Here is a 25,267-nt window from a genome sequence, read left to right as displayed (position 1 = left end):
TCCAGGTCTCTCCCTGGACCCTCGTGCCCATGCCCGTCTTCCCACCTCACACCGTGGCTCCAACCCTGTGTCCTGCTCTGGGACCTCACGCTGTCCCTTGCTTCTTGTCCTCCTCCTGCCCCTGCAGGTCTTTGATGACTTCATCTTTGTCTTCTTTGCCATGGAGATGGTGCTCAAGATGGTGGCCCTGGGCATTTTTGGCAAGAAGTGCTACCTTGGGGACACATGGAACCGACTGGATTTCTTCATTGTCATGGCAGGGTAGGTAGACCATGTCAGACAGGTCCTAGCCTCTGATGCATGCCAGACATCGGGTAAATAATCTCTGGGGCTTCTTGGTAATAATGATGAAGCTGTGTGCTATTGTCTGGATTCCTCCTGGGCCCCTGTGATGGAAGAAATGATGTCCCTTCCCTGAATGGCCCGGACAAACAGACATTCCTTCCCCCTCATTCTGGTGAACTGTGTGACTTCCTGCGCTGTCAGCTGATACTGGGTCTGTTTTACACTAACTGTGACCTTAAGAAAGCTACTTAACCTCTCTAAACCTCAGTTTCCTCATCTGTGAAATGGGGATAATGTATAACAAAGGACAGCTCCATTAAAGTGAGCACCCAGCAAATGTGAGCTATTATTATTATCATCCTAGATCACTTAGCAAGTTAGAGACCCAGCACAGGCTCTACCATCTGACTCCAAACCGTGGTTATTTCTGCCAAGATGTAACCTATCGTCAGAAAGAGGTCAGGGGACAACTTAACCTGTTTGGAGTATCTTGGCCTCTGCTCTGTGCCTTGTCCTTCCTTTCCTGGGTTAAGCCAGGCTGGTGGCCCATCCACACATTCATCCCACAGTCAGCAGTTGACTGAGCTCCTACTAAGTGTCAGCACTGTCTCCAGTGCAGGGCAGGAAGGATAGCAAATCTAGACATAAACTGTATCCTTCCCGAGTACCATCTGGAGAGAGGCATCAGCAGCTACACGGGTGAACGTGCCACACGCTGAGACCAGGGCTCTGGGAAAGAGTTACGATTCTCTGAGAGCATCTTCGCACCAGGCTGGGAACTTGGGGATATGACGACTTGCCTGAGGAGGTGACGCATGCACAACAGCTGGAAGATGGACAGGTGTTAACCATGCCCAGTAATGGTCAATATGGCAGAAGTGAAAAGCAGGGACAAAAAGTCTAGAGACCCACGAGTGTGTATGTGAGTGTGTACACATGTCAGTGTCCGTGAGAACATGTGCGTGTGTGTACATGTGTGTGCCAAGATATGTGTGTGATGCCCTTGAGAAGTTGCAGGGAGGGTGGCCAGGCAGGTGGCTGAGATGGGTAGTCAGTATCACCATGTACACACCGAATTCCGCCGATGTGTCCTGAAGGGCAGTGGTTTGCTCGCTGGTGTTCTTTAGAATGTGACAGTATCCTTTCCTCAGAGCTGTATTCAGTTCCACAGCCATATTAGCAGCGATGATTTAGACCAAATTAGAAGTTAAACTGGGTCCCTACGTGGGAGCTGTGTTACACTCTTTGTCAGATTCTTCCTGCTCATTCTCATCTTGGTTTGGCTGGAGGACATCCTTAAGTAGTTTTTTTTTTTTTTTTTTTTTTAATTGGATTGGCCAGAAAGTTCATTTGGGTTTTTCCATCACATGTTAAGGAAAAATCCAAATGAATTTTTTGACCAATTCAATAAAAAGAAAAGGTGCTTGGATAGTGTCATTGTTCAGTCTTGCCTGCCCAAGCATATATCCCTTTGATCTCGGTGGGTGAAGGGCAGTTTTTGTCTGCACTGCTCTAGAGTCGCAGTTTTTCTCCCTCAGAGCCCTGCGTGTGGTACCATCCAAATCGACACCATATATTGCAGCTGAGGCCACTAGAGATCTGATTCTTCTTTGTTGGGAGAAACCTGCTTTTTCTTTGTTAGAAGCTTGAAGGTTTTCTCCTTACCTTCAGAATTCAGACATTTCACAAGGGCAGGGATCGCTTCCGGTGGGGCCTTTTGGAACTCAAGACTTGTGTATCCTTCAGGTCAGAAAAACATTATTCCGTATCTTGTTTGGTGACTGGCCATTCTTCTCTGCTCTCTCCTAGAATTCCCAGTAAGTGGTTATTTCCATCCTCTCTCTATTCTCTGCATGTTTCGTTCAGCTCTCTTACAGATTTCATCTGTACTAAGAGAGAATTCCTTGACTTGGCCTTCTGAATCACTAACAATGTCCTTTTCTCAATTTACTGCCCCTAATGGAAGTGTTCATCTCCTCTGTGTCTTTTTAATTCTCAGGATTGCTTGTTGCTCTTGAATTTCTTATTTTTCAGAGCAGCTTGTTTTTATGGATGCAATATTCACTCATATCTCTTCGTAGATACAAATTAAGCTTTAGTGATCCTGAAGTCAAAGTATAATTTCCAGAAAGTTAAAAATAATTACCCTCACACAAATCTTAGAAGGAACATGTATATTACAGATTTATTCGACTCATTAATGAGCAATCAGCAGGATGGTAATTGTCAGAATCAGGAAAACAGGTAATGGAAAAAAAAACCTGGGGATGTGAGGTGCTTAGAATCAAAGCTGGTTAATGGCCTTATAGGGTCATAAAACCATAATCTTTGGGGTTATCTTTTTCTATTGGGCAGAAACCACTTACAAATATCTCCAAGTTCACATGTAATTTCATAGCAGCTAGACCTTTAATTAACAGTAAAGAGTGAATCAGACCAAGGTGTGTTCCCCCAGATAATGAAATAATCTTTAGATGGGTCTGTTAAATAGTGCTCCAAATGATATCATGAGAAATGCTGCCCTTCCTTTGCCGAAATTCCAAATTTTAGGATGATTTTTCTTAACTCTTGTTTCAAGGAAGTCATTTGTTTTGCTGGCTCCACTGACTGCCTCCCATGAGTGCCCCCGCCCTGCCCTTTTGCCTTGAAGAGTCTCCTCTATTGCTTAGCGGTTCCCCTCTGTCTGCTCATATTTATAAAAAAAGACAATAAAGATCTAAACTGAGTGGTCTAAGGATCTGGGTTGGCTTCAGCATTGTGGCGAGGTCTCCGTTTGATATCTTCTCTTGGTCTTTGGGGTAGAGACGGGACGGGGGTGGGGTCCACAGGCCAGCAGCCTCCTGGGGGGTCAGGGAGCGCTGGGTACATGTGCAGCCCCGTAGGGCCCCATACTTGGTGCAATGCTCTGCTTTCAACAGTTTGAAATTCTTTTTTCTTTTTCTAGTGGTTGCTGGTCTTCCACAACGGAATTCTTTCTTTGAAAATTTTTATTGGAGTATAGTTGCTTTACAATATTATGTTAGTTTCTGCTGTGTCAGCAAAGCGAATCAGCTGTATGTATACATATATCCTCTCTCTTTGGGGTTTTCTTCCCATTTAGGTCGCTGCAGAGCCCTGAGTGGAGGTCTCTGTGCCACACAAGAGGTTCTCGTTAGTTATCAGTTTTAGACGTGGAAGCCCCATTTTATATGCAGTAGTACCTTTCTGTCAACCCCAGCCTCCCGGTTCTTCCCACCCACCCCTTCCCCACCTTGGTGTCTGTGCATTTGTTCTTTATGTCTGTGTCTCTATTTCTGCTTTGCAAACAGTTTCATCTATGCCATTTTTCTAGATTCCGTATATGTGTGTAACACGTAATATTTGCAATTCTTTTCATAGAAGATTCCACTTTACATTATTTTTTCTTACTTTTGGCTGCGCTGAGTCTGTTGCTGTGCACGTGCTTTCTCCAGTTTGGGCGAGCAGGGGCTGCTCTCCGGTTGTGGTGCGTGGGGTTCTCATTGCAGCGGCTTCTCTTACTTCGGAGCAGAGCTGCAGATGCCTGGGCTTCAGTATTTGCAGCACATGGGCTCAGTAGTTGTGAAGCTTAGCTGCCCCGAGGTATGTGGAATCTTCCCGAACCAGAGATCCAACTCGCGTCCCCTGCATTGGCAGGCAGACTCTTATTTGCTGTACCACCAGAGAAGTTCGGAAATTCTTATTGAACAGGGGCCCTAAGTTTTCACTTAGCACTGGGTCCTGGGAGTTACGTAGCCAGTCTTGGCTTGGTGGTGGGCTCAACAGAGACATTTTTGTGAGTCATGAACAGCCCCATGTGGGATGCTGGGAACTCTGGTGACCCGGAGCTCTGGGTCCTTCCTGTCCTTTGTGCCTAGGGATGGTGTGGGTGCAGTAGGCAGGATGGGGAGCCACAAGCCTGGGCTTCAGAGCCCCGCTCCCCCCACTCAGTCCCACCCAAGCCCGCAGCTATAAATGTCCTGTTTCCTGAGCAACAGGCCTGCCATCCCTAGGACGTTTTCTTCCTTCCTGCTCCTCCTTATCCCCAAATTACTGACTCGCTTTTCAAGCGACAGAGGAGACAGAACCTCCACACTGGAAGGTGCCTGTAGAGGTCAGAGCCTTCACCTCCATATCCAGTCAGCCCCTGCTTGTGTGCTGCCACTGGAGGCAACTCACAAGGCAGCCAAATGCAACCTGGGACAGCTTTTGTTGTCCAGGCCCTAAGCTGTGTCCAGCTCTTTGCGACCCCATGGACTGCAGCACGCCAGGCTTCCCTGTCCTTCCCTGTCTCCTGGAGTTTGCTCAAACTCATGTCCAGCCTAATGTGCTGGAAAGTTCTTTCAAGGAGTTTGAAATTTGTCTTCCTGTAGCTCCCGCCCGATGGTGGATCTTGACACTTACTCATTGACAAAGTCAGCATTTATTGAGCACCTGCTGCATACCAGGTGCTATGCACGGGGCACACGAAAGGAACAAGACAGATGCTGCTGTGATTTCATAAAGCTCACGATTTAGGAAACAATATAAAACAGATAATAAAGTTCTAGATAAATTCTACTTGGGACCAAAGCCGTTGCAGCAAAGTGTAGAGGGCCATGAGGGTGTGGACTGGGTCTGTATACAGCTTCCTGAGGAAGAGAGGCCTAGGGGTAAGAGTTGACCAGCAAGGGGTTGGGGAGGGTGTCTTCGGTAGAGGGGACAGCACGCAGGGGGCCTGGAGGGGCTGTTTGAGGAAGAGGAGGCTGTCAGAGCCCAGGAACCCGTGGGGTGGGTGGGTGCTGAGAGATGAGGCCAGAGAGGGGGCAGGGGCCTGACCGCTCAGAGGTGTTAGTGGCTCAGTTATGTCCGACTCTTTGTAACCCCATGGACTGTAGCCCACCAGGTTCTTCCATCCATGGAATTCTCCAGACAGGAATACTGGTGTGGATTGCCATTCCAGCAAGGGTGTCCCCCAAAGACTCGTGACAGCCTTCACACGTTGGAAAGAGGCTCATTTCCTCCCCGAGTCTCCCCTTCCCCATATAAAATGTTCCCAGCCTTTCCCGCTGTCTGTCAAAGGAGGGGAGGTGGCCTCCCCTGCCGGACCAACTTTAGGCTGTCTTGGTCCCTGGCTGGGGGGCAGGACCCCAGCTTCCCACTGATGACTTGTGGGAGAGAAAAGGGACTGCCCTCGCCCGGGACCATGCGGGATTGTGGCCTGCTGAGGGGCTTCGCTCCCTGCCTCCCCTAGGTTGTGTGCACTCTCCAAGCCAGGCCTCTCCTACCCTGGAGCTAAACACAGGTGATTTTTAAAAAAACACACAAATAGCCACCTTTGCATTTATTGTTATTAATTTCACCTTACAATGATCTCTTAGAGTCTTGTTTCCTTCACTCCTTACATTTTCTTCCTGTGCTTGATCAGCCCAGGACAGCAAGGCCCTTGGCACCTCACTAGAGGCTCTTCCAGTGTGTGACAAAGCCCCACTCATCAGTGGGTAATAGTGGAACCTACCTCACTGTGTTATTTAAGCTATGCATCTCTGCCTTAGTCCATTAGGAGGTCATGAAATATTCACTGACATTCTCTTTGAACTTGAGATTTTCTTTATCTATATATCTCCCTTGCTGCATCATACTGGTAATACTACCACCTCCCTTAACCAAAAAAATAAAATCACATGAAATGGCCATTGACAGCTATGGGGAGGGGTCTGGATACCTCTGTTAAAATCTTTCCCAAGAATTCTGATGACTGGTGTCTGGGAGAGGTGGGTATGGTGAGCCAGGGCTGTAGGGCTGGACTGGTAGGGACCTTTCTAGAATGAGTCTGAGCCAGTGCCCTTGCCAAGGTCATGGCTGGTGTGGGCCCCGCCTTGGAGGAGCTCAGGGAACAGGAGTGGCCTTGAGTCTGATGTCCCTTAAAAGCTTTTGACTATGATGGGATCCTGGAGAAGGTCTTGGCGTGGAAAATGGAGCTGCTGAGGGATAAGCATGAGCTGATCAGGAATGGGCTCTTAAACATATGTGCAACCTTGTACCCCTTCTCTCTGCTCCTTGAAATTCAGAGAGCCACAGGGTTACTGGGGCACAGGTTAAAATACAGATTCTGGGGCCTCATCCAGGTGATCCTGACCCAGCAGGTACAGAGGGCCTAGGCATCTGCATTTTATGCAAATGCCCAGGTGGGTCTGGGTTCTTTTGACCCTCACAGAGCTCCTCATTAGGAGTCCTTCGAGTGGTGAGCATGATTCCCAGTTCTGGGAACCACAGGAAGGAGAAGAGGCCTGGGGAGGGCTCCATCTCTGATCCGTGCCCAGGATCTGAATTAATTCTCAAGACAAGCAGATGTGCTCTGTCAATGAAACAGTGGGGACTCGTAAAAATTTCTGTCATCGTTAATAATATTAACACGAATAGCGGTAACACCAGGAACTCTGCACCTTGGCCAGGGAGGAAGGAGGAGGAGGGGCTGGGCAAGGATCTATCGTGCCCTGGAAACAGCTTCTCCCCAGAGTGTGAGGGGAGCAGCTTCTCCAACCCGACTCTTACAAGCTCTCGGGCAACAAAATGTCAATAAGAATTGTTCCTTATCCCTGAACTAGAGCTTTCTAAAGAGATCAGGCAGGCTTGTCCCTTCTGTGGTTGCTTGCTGAGAGTTCCTATTGTCCAAAGTGGCCCATCAGTGGGACTTTAAAAAGCAAAAGGAATTGAATCCTCTTAGGCATTATCCAGGTGAAAAAAAAAAAAAAAGAGCATCTACTGTTTGCGGAGTACTCACTGTAGGCCTGATGCTGGGCATTATCTGGCCTGATCTTCAGACTAGCACTGTGAGGGAGGGACTGCGGTCAGTTCCATTTCACAGATGAGCACAGCGACAGGGGGTGACCTGCCCGAGGTCACGACCTGGTAGGGGGCAGAGCCAGGAGTTGCATCCAGGCAGCTTGGCTCCATGGGCTGGCATCGAATCCTGGTTCTGTGTAACTTGCTGGTGTATCTGTCAGGGATGCATTGGACTGCAAATTAACAGGACATCTGACCCCAGCACAAATACTGGGATGTTTTTCCCGACATAACATGACGTTCCGAGGTCAGTGGTTACCAGTAATGGCTCTGTGATGCGGGGGCTGTCCTTGTAATTTTCCAGATCTTCTTTTCATGGGCACAAGGTGGCTGCTGAAGCTGTGGGCGTCATGTCTGCACTGAAGGCAGGAAGGGTGGAGGGAGACAGGACTATGCCAGCTGTGCGTGTCTACTTGGATCTGGAAAACAACATTTTCTTTTCTAGATCCTTCCCCGTCCCAGCACACTTGGCCAGAACTGGGTCTCATGGCTGTGCTTAGCTGCAAGGGAAGCTAGGAGAATAGAAAACATCATTGAATTTGGGTAAATCAATCAAGAATTGTTCCCTGGGGCCAGGCAAGATTGGAAGAAGAGAGAGTGCACTTTGGGTGGGTGACTCTCAGAATCTGCCACCCTCTTCTCCTACAGCCTGTGTTTCTTCATTTGCTCTTGGCCAAAGCTGTGGCCCTGCCATGTCTCCAAGTCTTAACTGGAGCCTCAGGAGCCCTGCCTGGGCTGTCTGGGGATGTACATGATCTGCTGAGGAATCTAAAGTCAACTGCCAACCCGTGGAAGCTCCGCAGAGGCTGGTGCCCACAAGCAGGCTTGCTGTGGTTACTGGTGTGAGAGGGTCACCACCGGGCTGTTTCCAGAAGCCTTTGCTGCCTGCCTGCCTCCTGCACGGCTCTGTGTGCATGATCTCTGGGTCAAGGAAGCACAGCACATGTCGGCAGGCCCAGGTAGAATCCTCTTGGTTCTATGACTTTAGACCCTGATTTATCCTGGGCTCTATAGGTCTGTCTACTCCAGGGCTTGTGTGCTCCAGGGCAAGGCCAAGGCTGAACCATTGTCCCGGAGTCCCTGGAACTTGGCCCCAGGGCCAGCACAGAGGGGACGCTCCATATTTGTTCTGTATCTTTGTGTCCTGTCACTGCGGAGCTGGGGGATCTGGGGCCATTTTCTTTTAGCTGAATCGGCCCTTGGGTGGGTGTGGACCTGGGAAGGTTCCAGGGAAAGTCCTGGTGTGGATGATTCTTCATTTGCATATGGAATAAAGTGGGAGGGAGAGACAGCATGATGATCACCACTTGGGTCCGTTTCCATGGAAACAGGATGCTAGATGACATGGAGGACTGGGTAGGGGGTAAATCGCCAGAGATTCTCAGGCTACAGGTTGACAAGCCAGACACCAGTCAATCATAAATCAGTCAGGATTCTTTCAGTTTATACAAACAGGAACCCTCTGAACCTTGTTTAAAGAAGCTTACTATCCCTTTTCCTGAAAGTCCAGGGATCTCTGACTTTAGGACCCACTCAATCCAGGATCCTGAAAGATGTCACCAGGCAGTGTGCCCTCCCACCCTACAGCTCTTTTCAGTCCTCTGACCTAGAATTTCCATCCATGGCAGCTTTCCTCTGGTTTGGAGGGGGGTGGGCAGAAGAAGGGCACAAACTCCTCCCTCTAGTTCAACAGAAAGACACCACTACTTCCTTAGCCACTCTAAGCAGAGCGAGAGAGAGCCTCGTTGGCTTGGATTGGCTGGAAAGGGTCATGTGCTCATCCCTGAGCCAATCACTGTAGCCTAAATGATGCAGCACTCTGATTGGCCAGACCTAGGTCAAGGTATATGCTCTGGGCCAGGTGTGAGGTTGACCTCTCTCATACCACATGGTCAGAGAGTGGGGAGGGTGCATTTGGCAAATCCCAGGACTGTTACCCTACAAGCAGAGAAGGAAGTTCCAGGTAGGCACAAATCAGTGATGATGCCTAGATGGGTTGTCAGAACTAAGGTTTCCTGACTGGGTTGTGCTTTCTTACTCCCCCACTGTCCTGAGAACTTGAGGTTGTTAACCTCATTTCCCAACTGGGGAAATGGAAGCTCAGAGAGATCAGCAGCCTGCCTCAGGTCACACAGCCTGTAGGGACTGTGTGATGTGTTCAAGTATGACTGTCCCCAGAACCCATGCTGACTTGCAACCTGAAGGGTTTTACCTTTTCAGAGGCCAAAAGATCCCAGTCGCTCTGCCCTGGAGGACTTGGACGGCCTCACCAGCTCTCAGAAGGATGTGGGATGAGTCCCGGAAGAGGGATTTTTTCCCCTGAGGCTGTGGTGGAGCCAATAGAATCCCTATCTGGTTTCCAGCAGCTGTGCCCACCGACCGTGTTGCCAAGACTACTCTGGAGTAAGGGAGCTGAATTTTGTGGGAGGCAGTCAGGAGGCATATTTGGGATATATACTAAAAAATGATAACACTGTGTGCCTGAAGTTCAGACTTAACTGGGCATCCTCTATCTACCTGGCAACTCTATCCAGAGATAAAGCCATTGAGTGTTGTCCCCTGCGTAGAGCCTTGTGGAGAGATGGCCCAGGGTCTCCTGCTGCTGAGGTCCCCAAATTTCTTTTGTGGCCCCCAGTTCCTCCTTTACTCTGAACTTGGCCTGATTTGGCTTCAGCCCATCAGTTTCTTTGTCAGGTAGGCTTAAGAAACCCAGTTCTTGGACTTCGCTGATGGCACAGTGGATACGAATCCACCGGCCAATGCAGGGGTCATGGGCTCGATCCCTGGTCTGGGAAGATCCCATATGCTGCGGAGCAACTAAGCCTGCGCGTTACAACTATCGAGCCACCCCTCTAGAGCCCGCGCTCCACGACGAGAGAAGCCACCACAGTGGAAGCCCCCGCACCTCAGTGAAGAGTAGCCCCGCTCACAACTAGAGAAAGCCTGCGTGTAGCAATGAAGCCAGTGCAATCCGCTCCCCCCAAAAAGAAAGAAACTTTGTTCTGGTCTCATAAGAATTGTGTGACGGTATCTGGGCAATAATGACCACCAGTCATAAAACACTGGCTGGAGTCAAGGGTTAACATTATCATCCCTAATTTTCTCTTTCCATGATTTCCTCTCTCCCTCCTGCCCTCCCTCCACTGAACACCTACTATGTGCTGAGTGCTGGGATACTAGCATAAGCTGGTGGTCTAGTTACCACCCGACACAAGCTTGAGTCATCATAGAGCTGCCTCCTGACAGATGAGTTGCCATTTCCAGCATCTCAGCTTCCTTTCCATTAGCTACATCTTACATTACATTTTAAGAAAGGCCTGTGAGTCCCTCGTAAAGATTGAGGAAACACCCTATTTTTATCAGTAGCACTCAGAAATCATCTCCTGGGAGGGGTATTTCCTGGAAAGATGTTAAGTCTCAGTCATTTTATGTTGCTTCTTGTCAGCTCCTAGATTTTTTATTTTTATTTTTTTTTCTGATCTTGTCCCTCAAGTTATTTGTTTGACAAGCTGGCAGGGGGAGCTGCCTCCAAGCCGGGTGCTGGAGGTGGGGCTGGGGACCTAACTAGGGCTCTGAGCCATGCCCTAAGGAACAGGGAAACGACAGCACCCCCTCGAGCCAGAGCTGCCCTGGGGTGGGATCTGAAAGCTGGGAAGGGCGTCCCAGGGACAGAGGCTGACAGATGCAGAGGCATGTCTGCTGGGGTATTCTGGGAAACTGAGATGTTCGGGTGTGCCTGGACTGCAGGGCAAATTGTGGGTGGTGATGGAGTCTTGGTTGGGGAGCCTCCAGAGGCCCTGGGAGGAAGTGGGATCCAGGGAATGGTTTAAGCAGATAGCATGTGATTCGTGGGCCAGTGTGCCCCAAGGCAGCAAATAAGGCTGTGAAGTAATAATGGCTGGCTTTCGTGTGCCAAACCCTGTCCTGGTGCTGAATCCCCATGTGAACACATTTCCTCGACTCCATGAGGTCAATTCAGTGACTTGCCAAGGTCACCCGGTGCAAACCCCAAGCGGGGATTGGAACCCAGACTCTGTGCTCTAAACATCGGGTAACACAGCCTCCATGGTTGCTGGCTCTATTCCACATGCTGCCGGTCCGATTTACTGGCTGGCTGTGGGAGTTGCTCTGCTGGACCTGATGACTGATGAAGTGTGGGGAGCAGGTCGTGCAGAGCTCCTGGGCCCCTCACTGCTCAGTTGGGCTCTGTCTGTGCCTCAGCTTCTAGGGTGGGTGCCCTACTCCCTCCAGGGGAAGGGCTGTAAAATGCCTGGCACACGGCGAGTGCTCCGGAAAGCCCTCTGAAGCAACAGGACTCTGCGAGTTGCCAGGGGGAGAAACCGGTTCACATGGCACCTAAACCCCGAAGGGAAGGGGCTGGCTCGTGTGCCTGGGCAGAACAGAGCGCAGATCCACGGTTTGGGTGCAGCTGGGGAGGAGTGCTCCAGCCATATGGTCAGGATCCTGCCTCGCCCCGGTTCTGGCCTCTGCCTTCCTCTGTGTTGGCAGAGCTTTCCGGCCACCACGGAGGCAAGATGGCCATTAGCGCCTCCGGGTTTCCTGGTGGTGGCTTAGCCAGGGAGAGCATCTCTCCTCTGCAGTCCCGGCTCAAGGACCGGCAGCTCCTCACGGCCCATTCTGAACTAGTCACGGTGGCTGGTGGTGGTCGTGGGGGCCGGTGTCTGGTGGTAGACTGGGCTTGGGTCTCTGTGCCTCTCCTGGGAACCAGGGAAACAGTACAAGGGGGTGGCTTCTTAGCAGGAATCCGTGAGGAGGGCCCTAAGAGCAGGTGTCCAACCTGTCCGCCCACCCTGGCATAGCCTGCACTTCAGCACGGCCACACCTGAGCCCCTCTCCCCAGACGACACCCCATCTGACACCCCATCCGGGAGCTGGGTGCAGTCACCCTCCTCCTGGGGTGATGTCAGGACGAACACTCTTGCTTTAAAGCAAAATTACTTACCTAATTAGGCGCTTGGGAGCTGGCAGGAGGTAGTGGGGGGGTTTTGTTGGTTTTTTTTTTTTAGACTTTTAGCACTGAAGCTGCTCGATAAAGTAACTGTGTAATTAGGGATTAATTTCTCACTCCCGCAAGTGATGTCTTACTTGAGGCCTGAGGGAAGTCAGCCGGATAGTTATTCACCCGCAGAGCAGCTCTCTTCCCCTTCTTTTTTGTTGGTTGAGGGGAGAGTGCGCCTTCAGCTCTCCCGAGGGTGGGGTGGCTTCTTCCGTCCCAGGTGTTCTTCGTGCTGCATAGATTCCCCGAGTCAGTGCTGCGCCAGCTCTGTGTGGTGGGGCTGGAGCAGGCTGTGTCTGAGAGATGCCCGGCCAGCATCCAGCCGGTTGTTCAGGGATAACGCCTCGGCCCCGCCCCCACTGGTCCAGGTCTGATGCACACAGCCTGTCAGGGTCCCCACTGGGACTGCACTCTGTTTGCGTTTGCAGGGTAACCTGCTCACGAACAGCCCCTTGCTGATTTTTCCCTCTCTGCTCCCTCTCTGGGCCTCCTGGGATCACCTCCCAAGTAAACTGAGGCTCCTGAGTCCTTGGCTGAGGTGGTGTTGGGGGATCCCAAGCCAGACTGGAGGTGTGAACAGAGTGTGGGAGGAACCAGAGCCCAGAGGGGTGAGGGCAGCCCGCGGTGCAGGGAGGGGAGAACAGGGCTTCCTGGAGGAAGGCGGAGAGTGAGGAGGATGGGCTCCACTCAAAGGAAAGGGACAGGGAAGTGTGTTTGGTGAGCTTGGTGCGCCTGGTGCCCGAGATGTGTGGAGGAGCAAGGGGTGGGGGAAGGGGCCGAGGCCAGACTGCAGGGCCATGAAGACCCTGCTTAGGGGCTTGGACTTTGTTCTGAGGGCAGTGGGGAGCCATTGAGGGTTTAAAGCCAGGAGTTGATGCAGCTAGCTTTGCGTTTCAGAAGCTTTGGGCTCACCAGGGCTGCTGCAGCTGTCAGCAGAGAGGGACGGTGGCTGGGCAGGGGCAGGGTGCTGAGGCTGTCAGTGACTGTCCACGTTGGGCTGGTGGGTACAGTTACCATCAGGGCAGAGACTCAGACCTGCGGTTCCTACCTCCCGGCCCCTCGCTTGGCTCCTGTCTCCCCATCCTTGTCCAACATGCAGCTTTCTATCCTCTTCCTCTCAGCGAACTGTGAGATCTGCTGGATTCCTCACCGTGTGCCTGCTGTTTACCCTCTACCTCTGAAAGCATTTATACCTGGCCTTGTTCCCCCAGACAGGAGATGCGGCTGCGGCAGGACACCCCGATAGGTTCGCAAAATACAGAAAAGAGAGTTAGGACCTGGGAGAAGTGTTCAGGCAGAGGAATTCCCAGGGCCAAGGTCAATCATGCTGCTATGAACTCAGTGACTCATCACATTTCCCCTCTGGACTCGACTACCAGGAAGCTCAGAGCCAAGATCTTGGCACTAAGTTCTTCAAGAAATTTATCTTGGGGAGTTTTTCCATGGGGACCTGGAGGCTTGCAACTGATGAATTCTCAGGGGAATTTTTGCAGTAGAGGATCAGGTCAGAGGTGAAGGGAAGGGGCAGAGCCACTGTGTTGGTCTGGGTCTGCCAGGCTGTGGCTGTGTAGTCCCCTTTGGAGATGGGACAAGAGTCAGATCAGCCTCCATGAGAGGGGTCTAGGAGGTGTTCAGATTCTAGGGCTCACTACTCTGGGTTGTAGTGAGCCTTGGTGACATCCAGTCATAGCTTGTATTGCGCTCAGGAGGCAGGGGCCAGCTCCGCTTGTTTTAGAGAAATGCATGAGGAGGGTGAACCCGATTTCTCGCCATGGGTCCTGAGTACACAGGGCATCTGTGCTTTCCCATTCCTGCCCTCCGGATGCTCCTGACTTAATTAAGAAGATTTAGTCCCAGACTGTGGACTGTGGGTTCTTTGAGAGGGGATCGACAGCATGGAGCCCGCATGGCAGAGTGGGGCGGGGCAGTCAGGGACCAGGCACGACTGTCCTGAGGGCTCCCAGTGCAGAGCGAGCCCGGTGTGGCTTGTAGCTGGGGGTCTGCCCTGGTCCAGGGGAGCAAGGAGAGGGTTGAGGCAGCATCTGAGTGATGTCGAGGGCACTCAGGAGGTTAACTCAGGTGAATAATGAGAACACACGCAAGAGGCCCTCAGAATCCATTCTCTTTTCTCTGTCTACCCCTCTGCCTGTGAAGCAGCTATTTATTTTTATTGTGAGACGTGAACAAATCCTGGACTGGCACCTGCTGGAGCTCAGAGGTGTGCCCGGGGCTCCTGGAATGTAGTCCCTGGGGGGGTTCCGTCTGGCCTGGCTGGGGAGCCCCCCACCTCCAGCACACCTAGCAAGGCACCAACTGAGCCGGGTGTCAGGATGGAATAGAACCAGGCAGAAGGGAGAGGGTCTGTGTTGGTGAGGATGGGGGAAGGGGGAGGGGCTGGCTGGAGCTGGGCCTGGCTGCCTGCCCTGGGGTGGCTGTCCCCAGCCTGGAGTGTGTGTGCGTGTGCCAGTGGGAGAGCCTGTTTGTGTGCCCACGTGTGCCACCCCCGCAGCGCCTCCATCACACACATCTCCCGGGCTGCCTGGAGAGCTCTTTCTTCCAGATAGGAAAATGACAGTTTGGCTCGCCCACGCGCGGAATCCTCACGCAGCCCCCCTCCCCTGGCGCCCCCTTCTCACATCACCCACTGCCCCCAGGCGGCTCAGCCCTCGCCCTCTCTGCTGGGCTGCTGCCCACTGTCCCCACCCCGCATCCCCTCCCGCCCCCTCCCCTGGTCCCCCTGGTGGTCTCTGCCTCTAGTTCTGAGGTCTCTGTCACATTCCTTCATCCGAATTTGGGCTCTGGTAGGAGCGAGTGTGGATGAGGGCATTCAAGGAGTGCGTGTGTATGTGTGTGTGCACCAGAGGTTGTGTGCAGGCGTTTGACTCTGGGTTGTGTGATTGTGTGTGTGTGAAAGAGAGAGGAGACAAAGAGAGGGAGTGAAACCTGGGCCCCAGAAAGCTGGGGGATGGATGGAGGCGTTTGAGGCAAGCAAGGCTTTCACTCAATTACTCCTCAAGCAGCGAGGGAGGGTGGGGGGCGGGCAGCTTCACAACAGTCGGACAGGTTTGCAGGGTGTGGAGGAAAAGCCTTCATTCCCACTGATGGCGGTGACAGGTGGAACTGGCAGCCTGGCCCGAGTCTCAGGCTTGAGCGCCCAGGTCTGGTGATTGGGGCGTTCGGGGTGAGGCTGGGGTGGCAGGCCCCTGGGACCTGCCTTTCAGGGGTGGGGGGCAGGTAGCGACTGAGCAGGGGGGATCTGGTGGACGTGCTGGGAAGTACAGCCCCCCACCCTCCCCGCCCCCGCCGCTTCCTGAGATCTGCCTGCTGCGGAGATCCAGGAAGGCCGCCTGGAGGAGGCAGACTGTCTCTGAATTGCTGCTGGACTGGTGGACGGTGGGAGGGGCGGGCAGGCCTGTGGGGAGAGGCCCCGAGGATGAGAAGGAGGGCCGCGGTGAGGGCTCCAGGGCCGTCTTTGCCTTTGAGTCTCTGCCCTGCCTCCTTGCGAACTCCTGATGGTAGGGGCCAGTCTGAGTCGTTCTTGGGTCCATAGCACTTGGACTGGCCTGGTTCATCATGGACCCAGGTGTGGAGAAACTGCCAAGTCTCCAGGGACTTCTGTATAAAACCCGATTAAGGCTTCAATAGAGGAGGGAGGTGTTCCATGCGGAAGGGACAGTGGGGGGAAGGCCTGGAATGGGACAGTGCAGTGAGCCTGCGAGGCTGGAGCCTGCATGCCTTGCAGGGGCTGGCCGATGGGTGTGCCCCCAAAGAGGGGGTTATTCCTACAGGTCAAGTACTGCCTGCCTGCCACACCCCCGAGCTGTGGCCTGTGAAGCCTGGCCTCTCAGAGCCCAGGTGAAACTCAGAGACCGAGAGGGGGCAGAACTGGGATGGCTCCTGGCTTGAGTTTCTAAAGAAAGGCAATGCCAAAGAATACTCAAACTACCGCACAACTGCACTCATCTCACACACTAGTAAAGTAATGCTTAAAATGCTTCAAGCCAGGCTTCAGCAATACGTGAACCGTGAACTTCCAGATGTTCAGGCTGGTTTTAGAAAAGGCAGAGGAACCAGAGATCAAATTGCCAACATCTGCTGGATCATCGAAAAAGCAAGAGAGTTCCAGAAAAACATTTATTTCTGCTTTATTGACTATGCCAAAGCCTTTGACTGTGTGGATCACAATAAACTGTGGAGAATTCTGAGAGAGATGGGAATACCAGACCACCTGACCTGCCTCTTGAGAAACTTATATGCAGGTCAGGAAGCAACAGTTAGAACTGGACATGGAACAACAGACTGGTTCCAAATAGCAAAAGGAGTATGTCAAGGCTGTATATTGTCACCCTGCTTATTTAACTTATATGGAGAGTACATCATGAGAAATGCTGGGCTGGAGGAAGCACAAGCTGGAATCAAGATTGCCGGGAGAAATATTAATAACCTCAGATATGCAGATGACACCACCCTTATGGCAGAAAGTGAAGAGGAACTAAAAAGCCTCTTGATGAAAGTGAAAGAGGAGAGTGAAAAAGTTGGCTTAAAGCTCAGCATTCAGAAAACTAAGATCATGGCATCTGGTCCCATCACTTCATGGCAGATAGATGGGGAAACAGTGGAAACAGTGTCAGGCTTTATTTTTGGGGCTCCAAAATCACTGCAGATGGTTATTGCAGCCATGAAATTAAAAGACGCTTACTCCTTGGAAGGAAAATTATGACCAACCTAGACAGCATATTAAAAAGCAGAGACATTACTGGCAAAGTAATGTCAAACCAAGCTCCGTCTACTCAAGGCTATGGTTTTTCCAGTGGTCATGTATGGATGTGAGAGTTGGACTATAAAGAAAGCTGAGCACCGAAGACTTGATGCTTTTGAACTGTGGTGTTGGAGAAGACTCTTGAGAGTCCCTTGGATTGCAAGGAGATCCAACCAGTCCATCCTAAGGGAGATCAGTCCTGGGTGTTTATTGGAAGGACTGATGTTGAAGCTGTAACTCCAATACTTTGGCCACCTGATGCAAAGAGCTGACTCATTTGAAAAGACCCTGATGCTGGGAAAGATTGAGGGCAGGAGGAGGGGATGACAGAGGATGAGATGGTTGGACGGCATTACCGACTCAATGGACATGGGTTTGGGTAGACTCCGGGAGTTGGTGATGGACAGGGAGGCCTGGCGTGCTGCAGTTCATGGGATCGCAGAGTCAGACACGACTGAGCAACTGAACTGAACTGAACTGAGCTTCTAAAACCCGTTTGCTAGGTGACCTGGGACATGTGACATCACCTCTCCTACAGCCTTATCTCATCATAAATCCAGGCATCTAACCCTGGCTTAGGGGGTTCCTGGGGACTTGGGGAGATGGGGGGACTTGGGGAGATGGAGGGACTGGGGAGCTCCTCCAGACGCTGCTGCTGTGGCTGTAGCTGTGATGGCCAGTCACCATCTGAGCTCAGCCTGGGGCCTCTGGGCGCCTCTGTTCTCCCCCTGGGGAACGGGGTGACTGCTCCCTGTTTGGGGGGCTGCCCTGGAAATGAGGGCAGGAGCTGCCAGCGCATTGCTAGACAGGCTTTGAGGACCCGGGTCTCTGCTCCTTATTCCCTCTGTCCCCGGCCACATCTACCGGGCTCCTCCGGGCAGTCTACACAGTGGACGTCACCAGCCCTGCTTATGGAGAAGAAGATAGGCCCAAGGGGACAGCCCGAGGCCACAGGGCTGACTGGGGCTTAGCCGGGGTTGCTGACCGCTTTTCCTACCCCATCCAGGCAGGGATGGGCATGGCCGGTCTGGCCGTGGCCCCACCGTCCTTCGAGTTCTGGGTCTCACCCTCCCCTCTCTTTGCAGGATGGTCGAGTACTCTCTGGACCTCCAGAACATCAACCTGTCGGCCATCCGTACCGTGCGCGTCCTGAGGCCCCTCAAAGCCATCAACCGTGTGCCCAGTGAGTTGGTGCCCCCAGCCCTGCCCCAGGCCCACCCTGCCACTCACACACTCAGCAAGACTGCCCAGCACCTCCCAGTGCCAGGCCTGTGCTGGGCATGGGACCCTTCCATGACAGGACAGATGTGGGCCCTGCTGCCCAGGCCTCTCGGGCCATTACTCGGGCCTGAAAATGCTGGAGGGTGGTCCTGACGCCTCTGGGTCCCCAGAGCACTCATACTGCAGCAAGTTTCTGGCTTGTTGGGGACAAGGTTCCTTGCGGGGGCGGGGCAGTCAATGTGGCAGGTGTGTGAAAAGAAGCTGGTTGGTTGGGAGGGAGGTGTCATGAAGCTTTCTACTGGGGAGGGGCTTCTGGACCCCCACTTGTGCCAAGTGACCTGGAACTTGAGCTCCTGACCCCCCACTTCATCCCCCATAGGTTCACCACATGCAGGTCTATCCACCCACTCGGCTCCCCCATCTGACCAGCTGCCCATCCGTCCACCCACCTAGTACTGAGAGAAGTTATCTGAGAGCAACAATCCCTGACATCTGCCTAGACTCACATCGCTTTGCAAGCCTTTCATCTCTGTGATTTCTTTTGAGCCTTACCGTCCCCCTGGGCAGGAGCGGGAGGTGGGCTGTACTCATGAAAAAGAGATGAAAAAAACTGAGACTTGGAGGAGACATGAGGTTACTTGCCCAGGAGGTCCCCTGACTCTTTTCCACTGCCTGGTGTCAAGGATGGAATGAGGATTCGGGAAAGGAGTGAGGGGTCCTGCCCCAGGGAGCTTCTGTCCTGATGGAGAAGGACAGGAACTTCCACGAGCATCCGCCCACCTCCTGTGTGTCAGGCTTGACATCCTGATGGCTGACTTAACCCCCTCGACAACCTATGTGAGGTTCAGAGAGGTTAAATGGCTTGCAGAAGGTCACACATCAATTCAAGGGCAAGGCAGGAATCTGAGCAGAGTTCTGTCTGTCCCGAGCCCCGCTCTTCCTGGACTCGGTCTGAACTCTAGTTCTCTTCCCTGCCTGAGCCTCCGTTTCTTCTTCTGCAGAAGGGGAAGGGTCTCCTGGCACCTCGTTCTCCTCCCCAGTTGGTACTGACCCTGCTCCACCCATTCCCAGCCTGCCCACCTGTCTGCAGCCGTCCACCTGACTCGGGGCTCATGTCAGTCAGCCTGGGCAGGCCTGGCAGGGCAGTGGAGGCTGTGCTTTGGGATGTTTGTGGAGCAGAAGGACTTGGGGAGGGGGTGGGCTGGCTCAGGCTGGATGAGGTGCAGAGGGGGAAGGGCTGGTGTCTCAAGGTCACATGTACAAGGTCACCTCCCCACACATGAGCCTTAACATGATGGGGAACTTGGGGGCCCCTGAGAGCTGCTGTGAGGTCCCCAGGGAGGACTTGAGAGGTAGGAACCAAGAGGTGAGCAGTGGAACTCAAGGTGTCTGGGAGCGGAAGGAGCAGTTCACCTCTGTCCCCTCCTGGTCCCAGGGAGACTCCCTTGGGGCAGAGAAGGGGCATCCAGAGAGGCCATCCTGGCTGGCATCCTTTCTGTCCTTCCCACTTGCCACCAAGCCTAGGAGTCTCCTTAAAGATCACGTCATTCTAAACCATCTTTACCCCTTTTAACAAATGAGGCCAGTGAGGCCCAGAGAGGGTCGTGGCCAGCCCAAGGTCACACAGCAGGTCAGTGGCAGGGACTAAACTGGAGCCCGTTTCTAAGTAGCACGCTTCTCCCAGGGGTGCATCCCCAGGCCCCATCTCCTCCTGGGAGGCAGGCCACAGGCAGCCTTTGTTCCCGCAGTGCCCACAACTCTGTCTGGTGTGTAGCAGGGGCTCAGTAAATAGGTGTGAAGTGGAGCCGCTGGGCAGGTATATCAACCAGCTGTCCTGTGCTGCCCGTGCTCAGACCGAGGGATGCCGGGCATGTGGAGGGCACAGGGGTGCAGGGAGGGGCACAGCAGGGGGCACTGGGGGTCTGAGGTGGTGTCTGAGCTGAGACTCAGCAGAGTGTGGGAACTGAGCCAACAAGGGAGTGTTTTAGAGACTCCTGGCAGCGGTGGGCAAGTGGATACAAGACTGCTCCGGCAATGTGGGTGAACGAGGGCCATGCTGGGCAGGGTGGAGAGGAGCAGGTGGCCGGTAGGTCTGGTCTTAACTCTGGAGAGTCCCGGAGGGAATCAAGTATCTGGCCTGGGCAACCCCACAGGGAGGGCAGGCAGGGGCTGCATCCCTCCTGGGCATCCCCCATTGGGCTCCCCATTTCAGTCCCACAGAAAGGCAGGGCTGCCCCCAGGGGGTGGCAACCACGAGGCCACTGTCACCCTCCTAGCCACTCAGCCTGCAGGCCCGGCCCCCTTTCCAGAGACGATGCGTGTGCCGGGGTCACACAGGGGCGTTTGGAGGCCATCCTACATTCTGCATCTCCCGTCAGGTCTCAGGGTCTGACAGGCATGGGGACAGCGATGTGACAGGGCCTCTCTGAGAGGTGGTCTGGGTGGGGGGAGGATGATCCCTAGACACACAGGGTATGGGTCTCTGTGGATGGGTTTCTGTACATTTGTGCATGTGTGTGTGTGTGTGTGTGAGGGTCTCTCTCCTTGAGAGACTGTGTGTATATGTGTGTGCACATGTGTGTGCACATGTGGGAGTGTGCACATGTGGGAACGTGTAAATGGGGGTGTGCACATGTGGAGGTGTGGGCCCATGTGCCTCTCCTCCCCCCACCTCACTGCCTGTGTGAGGAACTCATTTGCGGCTCCTGGCTGTGGGGGGTCACTGGCAGGCCCCCCGTGCCAGTCTGTCCAATTCTCTAGAGAAGGTCCGGGCTGGGCCCCGTGCTCATGGAGCTTCTGATTTTGGAGGCTGGGCGGCCCCCAGGGCCCAGAGAGGAGTCCGGGTCTTTCCTCAGGGGCTTCTTTCCTGCTAATAGGCTTTGCTAGGAGGCCCAGGGCTGCCTGAGGTGGGCAGTTCTGTTCCTGCTCTGAGCTGTTTCTGCCTCTCATCTGACAAACAAATCTCTTGCTTTCTCAGAACCTGGCCGGCGGGGGGGCTAGTTATTGAGACCATGAACTCTCCGGGATCCAAAATATAGCTGATGTGCCTCAGCCCCCTCCCCAAAAGGGACCTTAAGATAAATCCATCTTCACAAGCAACTTAACAGGAGCCTCAAGCTGTTGGAGCGGGTGCACTGATCCAGACCGCACCACTTCCTTCCCAGGTGTTAGGTGCTCTGCCCAGAGTCACTGGGAATGAGTGGCCTGTAGGAGTGGAGGGTCACTTAGAAATGTCTCTTTGAGAGGTTTGGTTGGTTGCCTTCTTTTTTCCTAGCTGTTTCCCTGAACGTTCCAAGTCCTCCCATTTATCTTTTTAAGGCCGTCCCACATGGCATGGGGGATTTAGTTCCCTTAGTCCCAACCAGGGATCGAACACGCATCCCCTGCATTGGAAGCATGGAGTGTTATCCACTGGACTGCCAGGGAAGTCCCCCATTTATCTTTATTGCTGCTTCTGCCCCAGGACTCATTCAACAATAGCCTGTAGCTTTCAATTTGGCCACAAGATGGCAGGCTAGAGGATTAGGACGGCGAAGTCAAATTATGGGTTATTAATTGCAAAGCTGTGGAGAGGGAGGTGGCTGCCTGAAGTTTAAAAACACAAGCAACCAGGAAGACTCAGTTGGGTTGTTGGGGAATGTAAGTTCTGCTTCTGAGCTCTGCTGAGAGTCTGCTTTGTGACCTGGGAAGCCCTTGGGAGTCTCTGGGCCTGTTTCCCTATTTGCACAAAGGAGGAAGAGGGACTTTGTCCAGGATGGATGGGGCACCTGGGGGTCGTGCTCTTTACAGAACATCATAAAATGTGTCCCTCCACCCTACCCCTGTAGGTGTGTGCTGGCCACTCAACCATTGGTGGATAAAGGGCAGGAGAGTGTAGAGGAGCCACAGAGGGAAGGAAGAAGCACTAGACTCCCAGTCAGGAGGCTAGGTTCTAACTTTTGATAAGTCCTTGCTGTGTGACTTTTCATAGGTCGCTATCCCTTTCTGGGCCTTGGCAAGATGGAGCTGGTTTATCTCTGAAAGTGCTCCCTCCTGGCACCAGCTGACTCCAGGCTTCACCCACCCTACACACCCCTCAGTCAACTGTTCAGTTCTCTCACTCAGTCGTGTCCGACTCTTTGCGACCCCATGGACTGCAGCATGCCAGGCCTCCCTGTCCATCACCAACTCCCAGAGTTTACTCAAACTCATGTCCATTGACTCAGTGATGCCATCCAACCATCTCATCCTCTGTCGTCCCCTTTTCTTCCTGCCTTCAATCTTTCCCAGCATCAGGGTCTTTTCAAATGAGTCAATTCTTCGCATCAGGTGGCTAAAGTATTGGAGTTTCAGCTTCTGCATTAGTCCTTCCAATGAATATTCAGGACTGATTTCCTTTAGGATGGACTGGTTGGATCTCTTTGGAGTCCAAGGGACTCTCAAGAGTCTTCTCCAACACCACACTTCAAAAGCATCAAGTCTTCAGCGCTCAGCTCTCTTTATAGTCCAGCTCTCACAACCATACATGACCACTGGAAAAGCCATAGCTTTGACTAGACGGACCTTTGTTGGCACAGTCAGCTGTGGTACCTCCCAAAGCCCATTGACCAAGCCATTTAAATATGAAAAGTGCTTTTTTCTCCATTAAGAAACTAGGGCTGCTGCTGCTGCTGCTAAGTCGCTTCAGTTGTGTCCGACTCTGTGCGACCCCATAGACGGCAGCCCAACAGGCTCCCCCGTCCCTGGGATTCTCCAGGCAAGAACACTGGAGTGGGTTGCCATTTCCTTCTCCAATGCATGAAAGTGGACTCTTCTCAACCTCATGGACTGCAGCCTACCAGGCTCCTCCGTCCGTGGGATTTTCCAGGCAAGAGTACTGGAATGGGGTGCCATCGCCTTCTCCGAAGAAACTAGGGCAGTTACTGCTAAAGCCTGAGCCGGCTAAGTCTGAACTGCTGGCCCACCTGTGCCCCTGTAAGCCCTGACCCAGGCTGTGGAGGGGGTTGGGAGGGAGGCCTAGGGAGCTCGGGGCAGCTGTCCACCTCCTGGAGCCCTATCTGGCTGACAACCCCTGGGTCAGCAAGGACCCACCTCTGTGCAGGGGCCTCTGGGCGGGGCCCGGGGACAGGGAGGCAGAGCTGACAGTGCTGCGTGGAAGGCCCCTGTCGGGCCCCAGCTGCAGGCTCAGGACTGGAGATTAGCTCTCTACTGACAGGCCCCACTTCTGGTCCTTTCACCCACCTGTTGTGGGACCCTGGGCCTCTGTTTCTCAATGATAAGATGGCATTAGTGATACCAGTTACTATATGGTTTTTTAAGGACAGAATGCTCCCATGTGTATAGCGAGCTTAGCCTGGAGCCTTGTATGCAGTAAGTGGTCAACAGGTGCTACTCTAATGAAGAAGGTGCTTGGGAGAGTTGGGGTTGGAGGGTGAGGGCACCAGGACCTGTTCACAGAGGTTGCTTGTGGAAAATGCTCACCAGGAACACAGAGAACTGGGAAGGGTGGTCCTGGCAGACGGAGCAGAATTGCACATGCCAGGGTGGAGAAGAGGAGCTCTCCTGGGACTGTGTGTATTTGTATGTGCACATGTGAGCTTGCGTGCACGTCTTAGTGCATAGGCGCAGAGCACTGCCTGTCACAGGGAGGTGTGAGGTGAGCGTTCCACGTCTTCTAGGGATTTACTAATAATGATAAGTGGCTAAAATTTATCATATGCTTTATACAAACTGTATCATAACAGTCCTAGGATGTTGGTACCACTGTGATGCCCCCTTTTCAGATGGGAAAACTGAGGCAGAGAGAGGTTGAGTAACCTGCCCAAGGCCACACAGCTGGCCAGCGCTTTGTGCTCCCTTTCACAACCTCCTTCCTTTCCTTTTAGTGTGTAGGCATCTTAGCCACCCACTCCGTCTGCATAGGGGCATCAGGAAAGACACCTGCCCACATCCAAGGTCAAAGCAGAAAGGCCCCATGGGCTGAAGTAGTGGCCCCTTCTCTACCCCCAAGTTTGATGTGCTCCAGACCTCTGAACGCCTTTCACTGTCAGGGTGAAGAGTTCTCGTGGTGATGGGCCCTTTGCAGCCTGAGGGGGTGAGTCAGGGCAGGAAGGAGGAAGGTAGAGTGGTTAGTGCGGAGCATGGTGTCTGAGTTGCCCTGCCAGTGTTCAGAGCTTGGGCCTGTGTTTGTTAGCTGCAGGACCTGGGAAAAGAAACCTCTCTTGTTTTGGACCCTCATCTGCACAAGGGGGATGACACATGGCACCTCAACGTGGGCTAGTCTGCAGTGCCGGATGTAGGGCAGGTGCCTGGCGAGCTGCTCCATCCCCGCCCCCTCAGAGGGAGGGCCCCAGTGTCGAGGCTACAGACCGCAGCATCCAGAGCAGTTAGACCAGGGTTTGTGCCTGGGGTCTTGGCCACCTCTCAGACCTGTTTCTCAGTCCATAAGATGGGTCCCAGCCCTCCCTTGCTAGGCTACGGAGTAGCAAAGCATGTTCATGACACCTGCTCCTAGAAGGTGCCCAGTGAAGGTGCCAACACCGTATGTTGATCACGGGTCTCACATTGTCGTTTAGTCACTAAGTGGTGTCTGACTCTTTTGCTACCCCATGGACTATAGCCCGCTAGGATCCTCTGTCCATGGGATTTTCCAGGCAAGAATACTGGAGTGGGTGGCCATTTCCTTCTCCAGGGGGGTCTTCCAGACCCAGGGACTGAACCCACGTCTCCGGCATTGACAGGTGGATTCTTCACCACTGAGCCACTGGGGAAGCTCGAGTGACTGCTCATACTCCAAATGTCATACTCCAGATCTATTGGCAGAGGGGCTGGGGTACCTGGAAACAAAGCTTGCATGAGAACCTCAGCACTTTCGATTTGTACGTGGGTTCAGTGGGGCTCGGGGTGCAGCTGAAGGGGGGCTCTGACCTCAAGCAGGATCTTGAACTTCAGACTGTCTCTCCTTGGCACCCACACAGCTCCCCCCATTGCCACGTGGAAGAAAGGTCTGGCAGCCACCCGGGAAGGAAGGGAGGGAAGGAGGAGGTGGGGAGAGAAAAGAGAAGACAGTGAGCAGGAGCCTGATTTCCCCAGAGAGATGGGGGTGGGCCGGAGAGCCTCTGGACAGACCATCTGATGAGAGCCTGACTCGTGAACAGGAAAGAGCAGCCGGGACTGTGAGAGGA

General features: G+C 53.2%; 1 protein-coding gene across 1 annotated transcript in view; it reads left to right on the top strand.

Annotated features, from left to right (window-relative positions):
- Window positions 1–25,267, top strand: part of CACNA1I (calcium voltage-gated channel subunit alpha1 I) — a 111,689-nt gene that overhangs the window by 21,479 nt on the left and 64,943 nt on the right. Inside the window, exons 3-4 of the mRNA XM_040233258.1 lie at window positions 128–261; window positions 17,969–18,066. Coding sequence (XP_040089192.1) covers window positions 128–261; window positions 17,969–18,066 — 232 coding nt within the window. The remainder of the gene's footprint in view (window positions 1–127; window positions 262–17,968; window positions 18,067–25,267) is intronic.

The sequence above is a fragment of the Oryx dammah genome, unplaced genomic scaffold (genome assembly GCF_014754425.2).
Source record: "Oryx dammah isolate SB20612 unplaced genomic scaffold, SCBI_Odam_1.1 HiC_scaffold_29, whole genome shotgun sequence".
Lineage (NCBI taxonomy): Eukaryota > Metazoa > Chordata > Mammalia > Artiodactyla > Bovidae > Oryx > Oryx dammah.
Note: the sequence above shows the minus strand (reverse complement) of the source record. Positions and strands in the feature narration are given on the sequence as shown.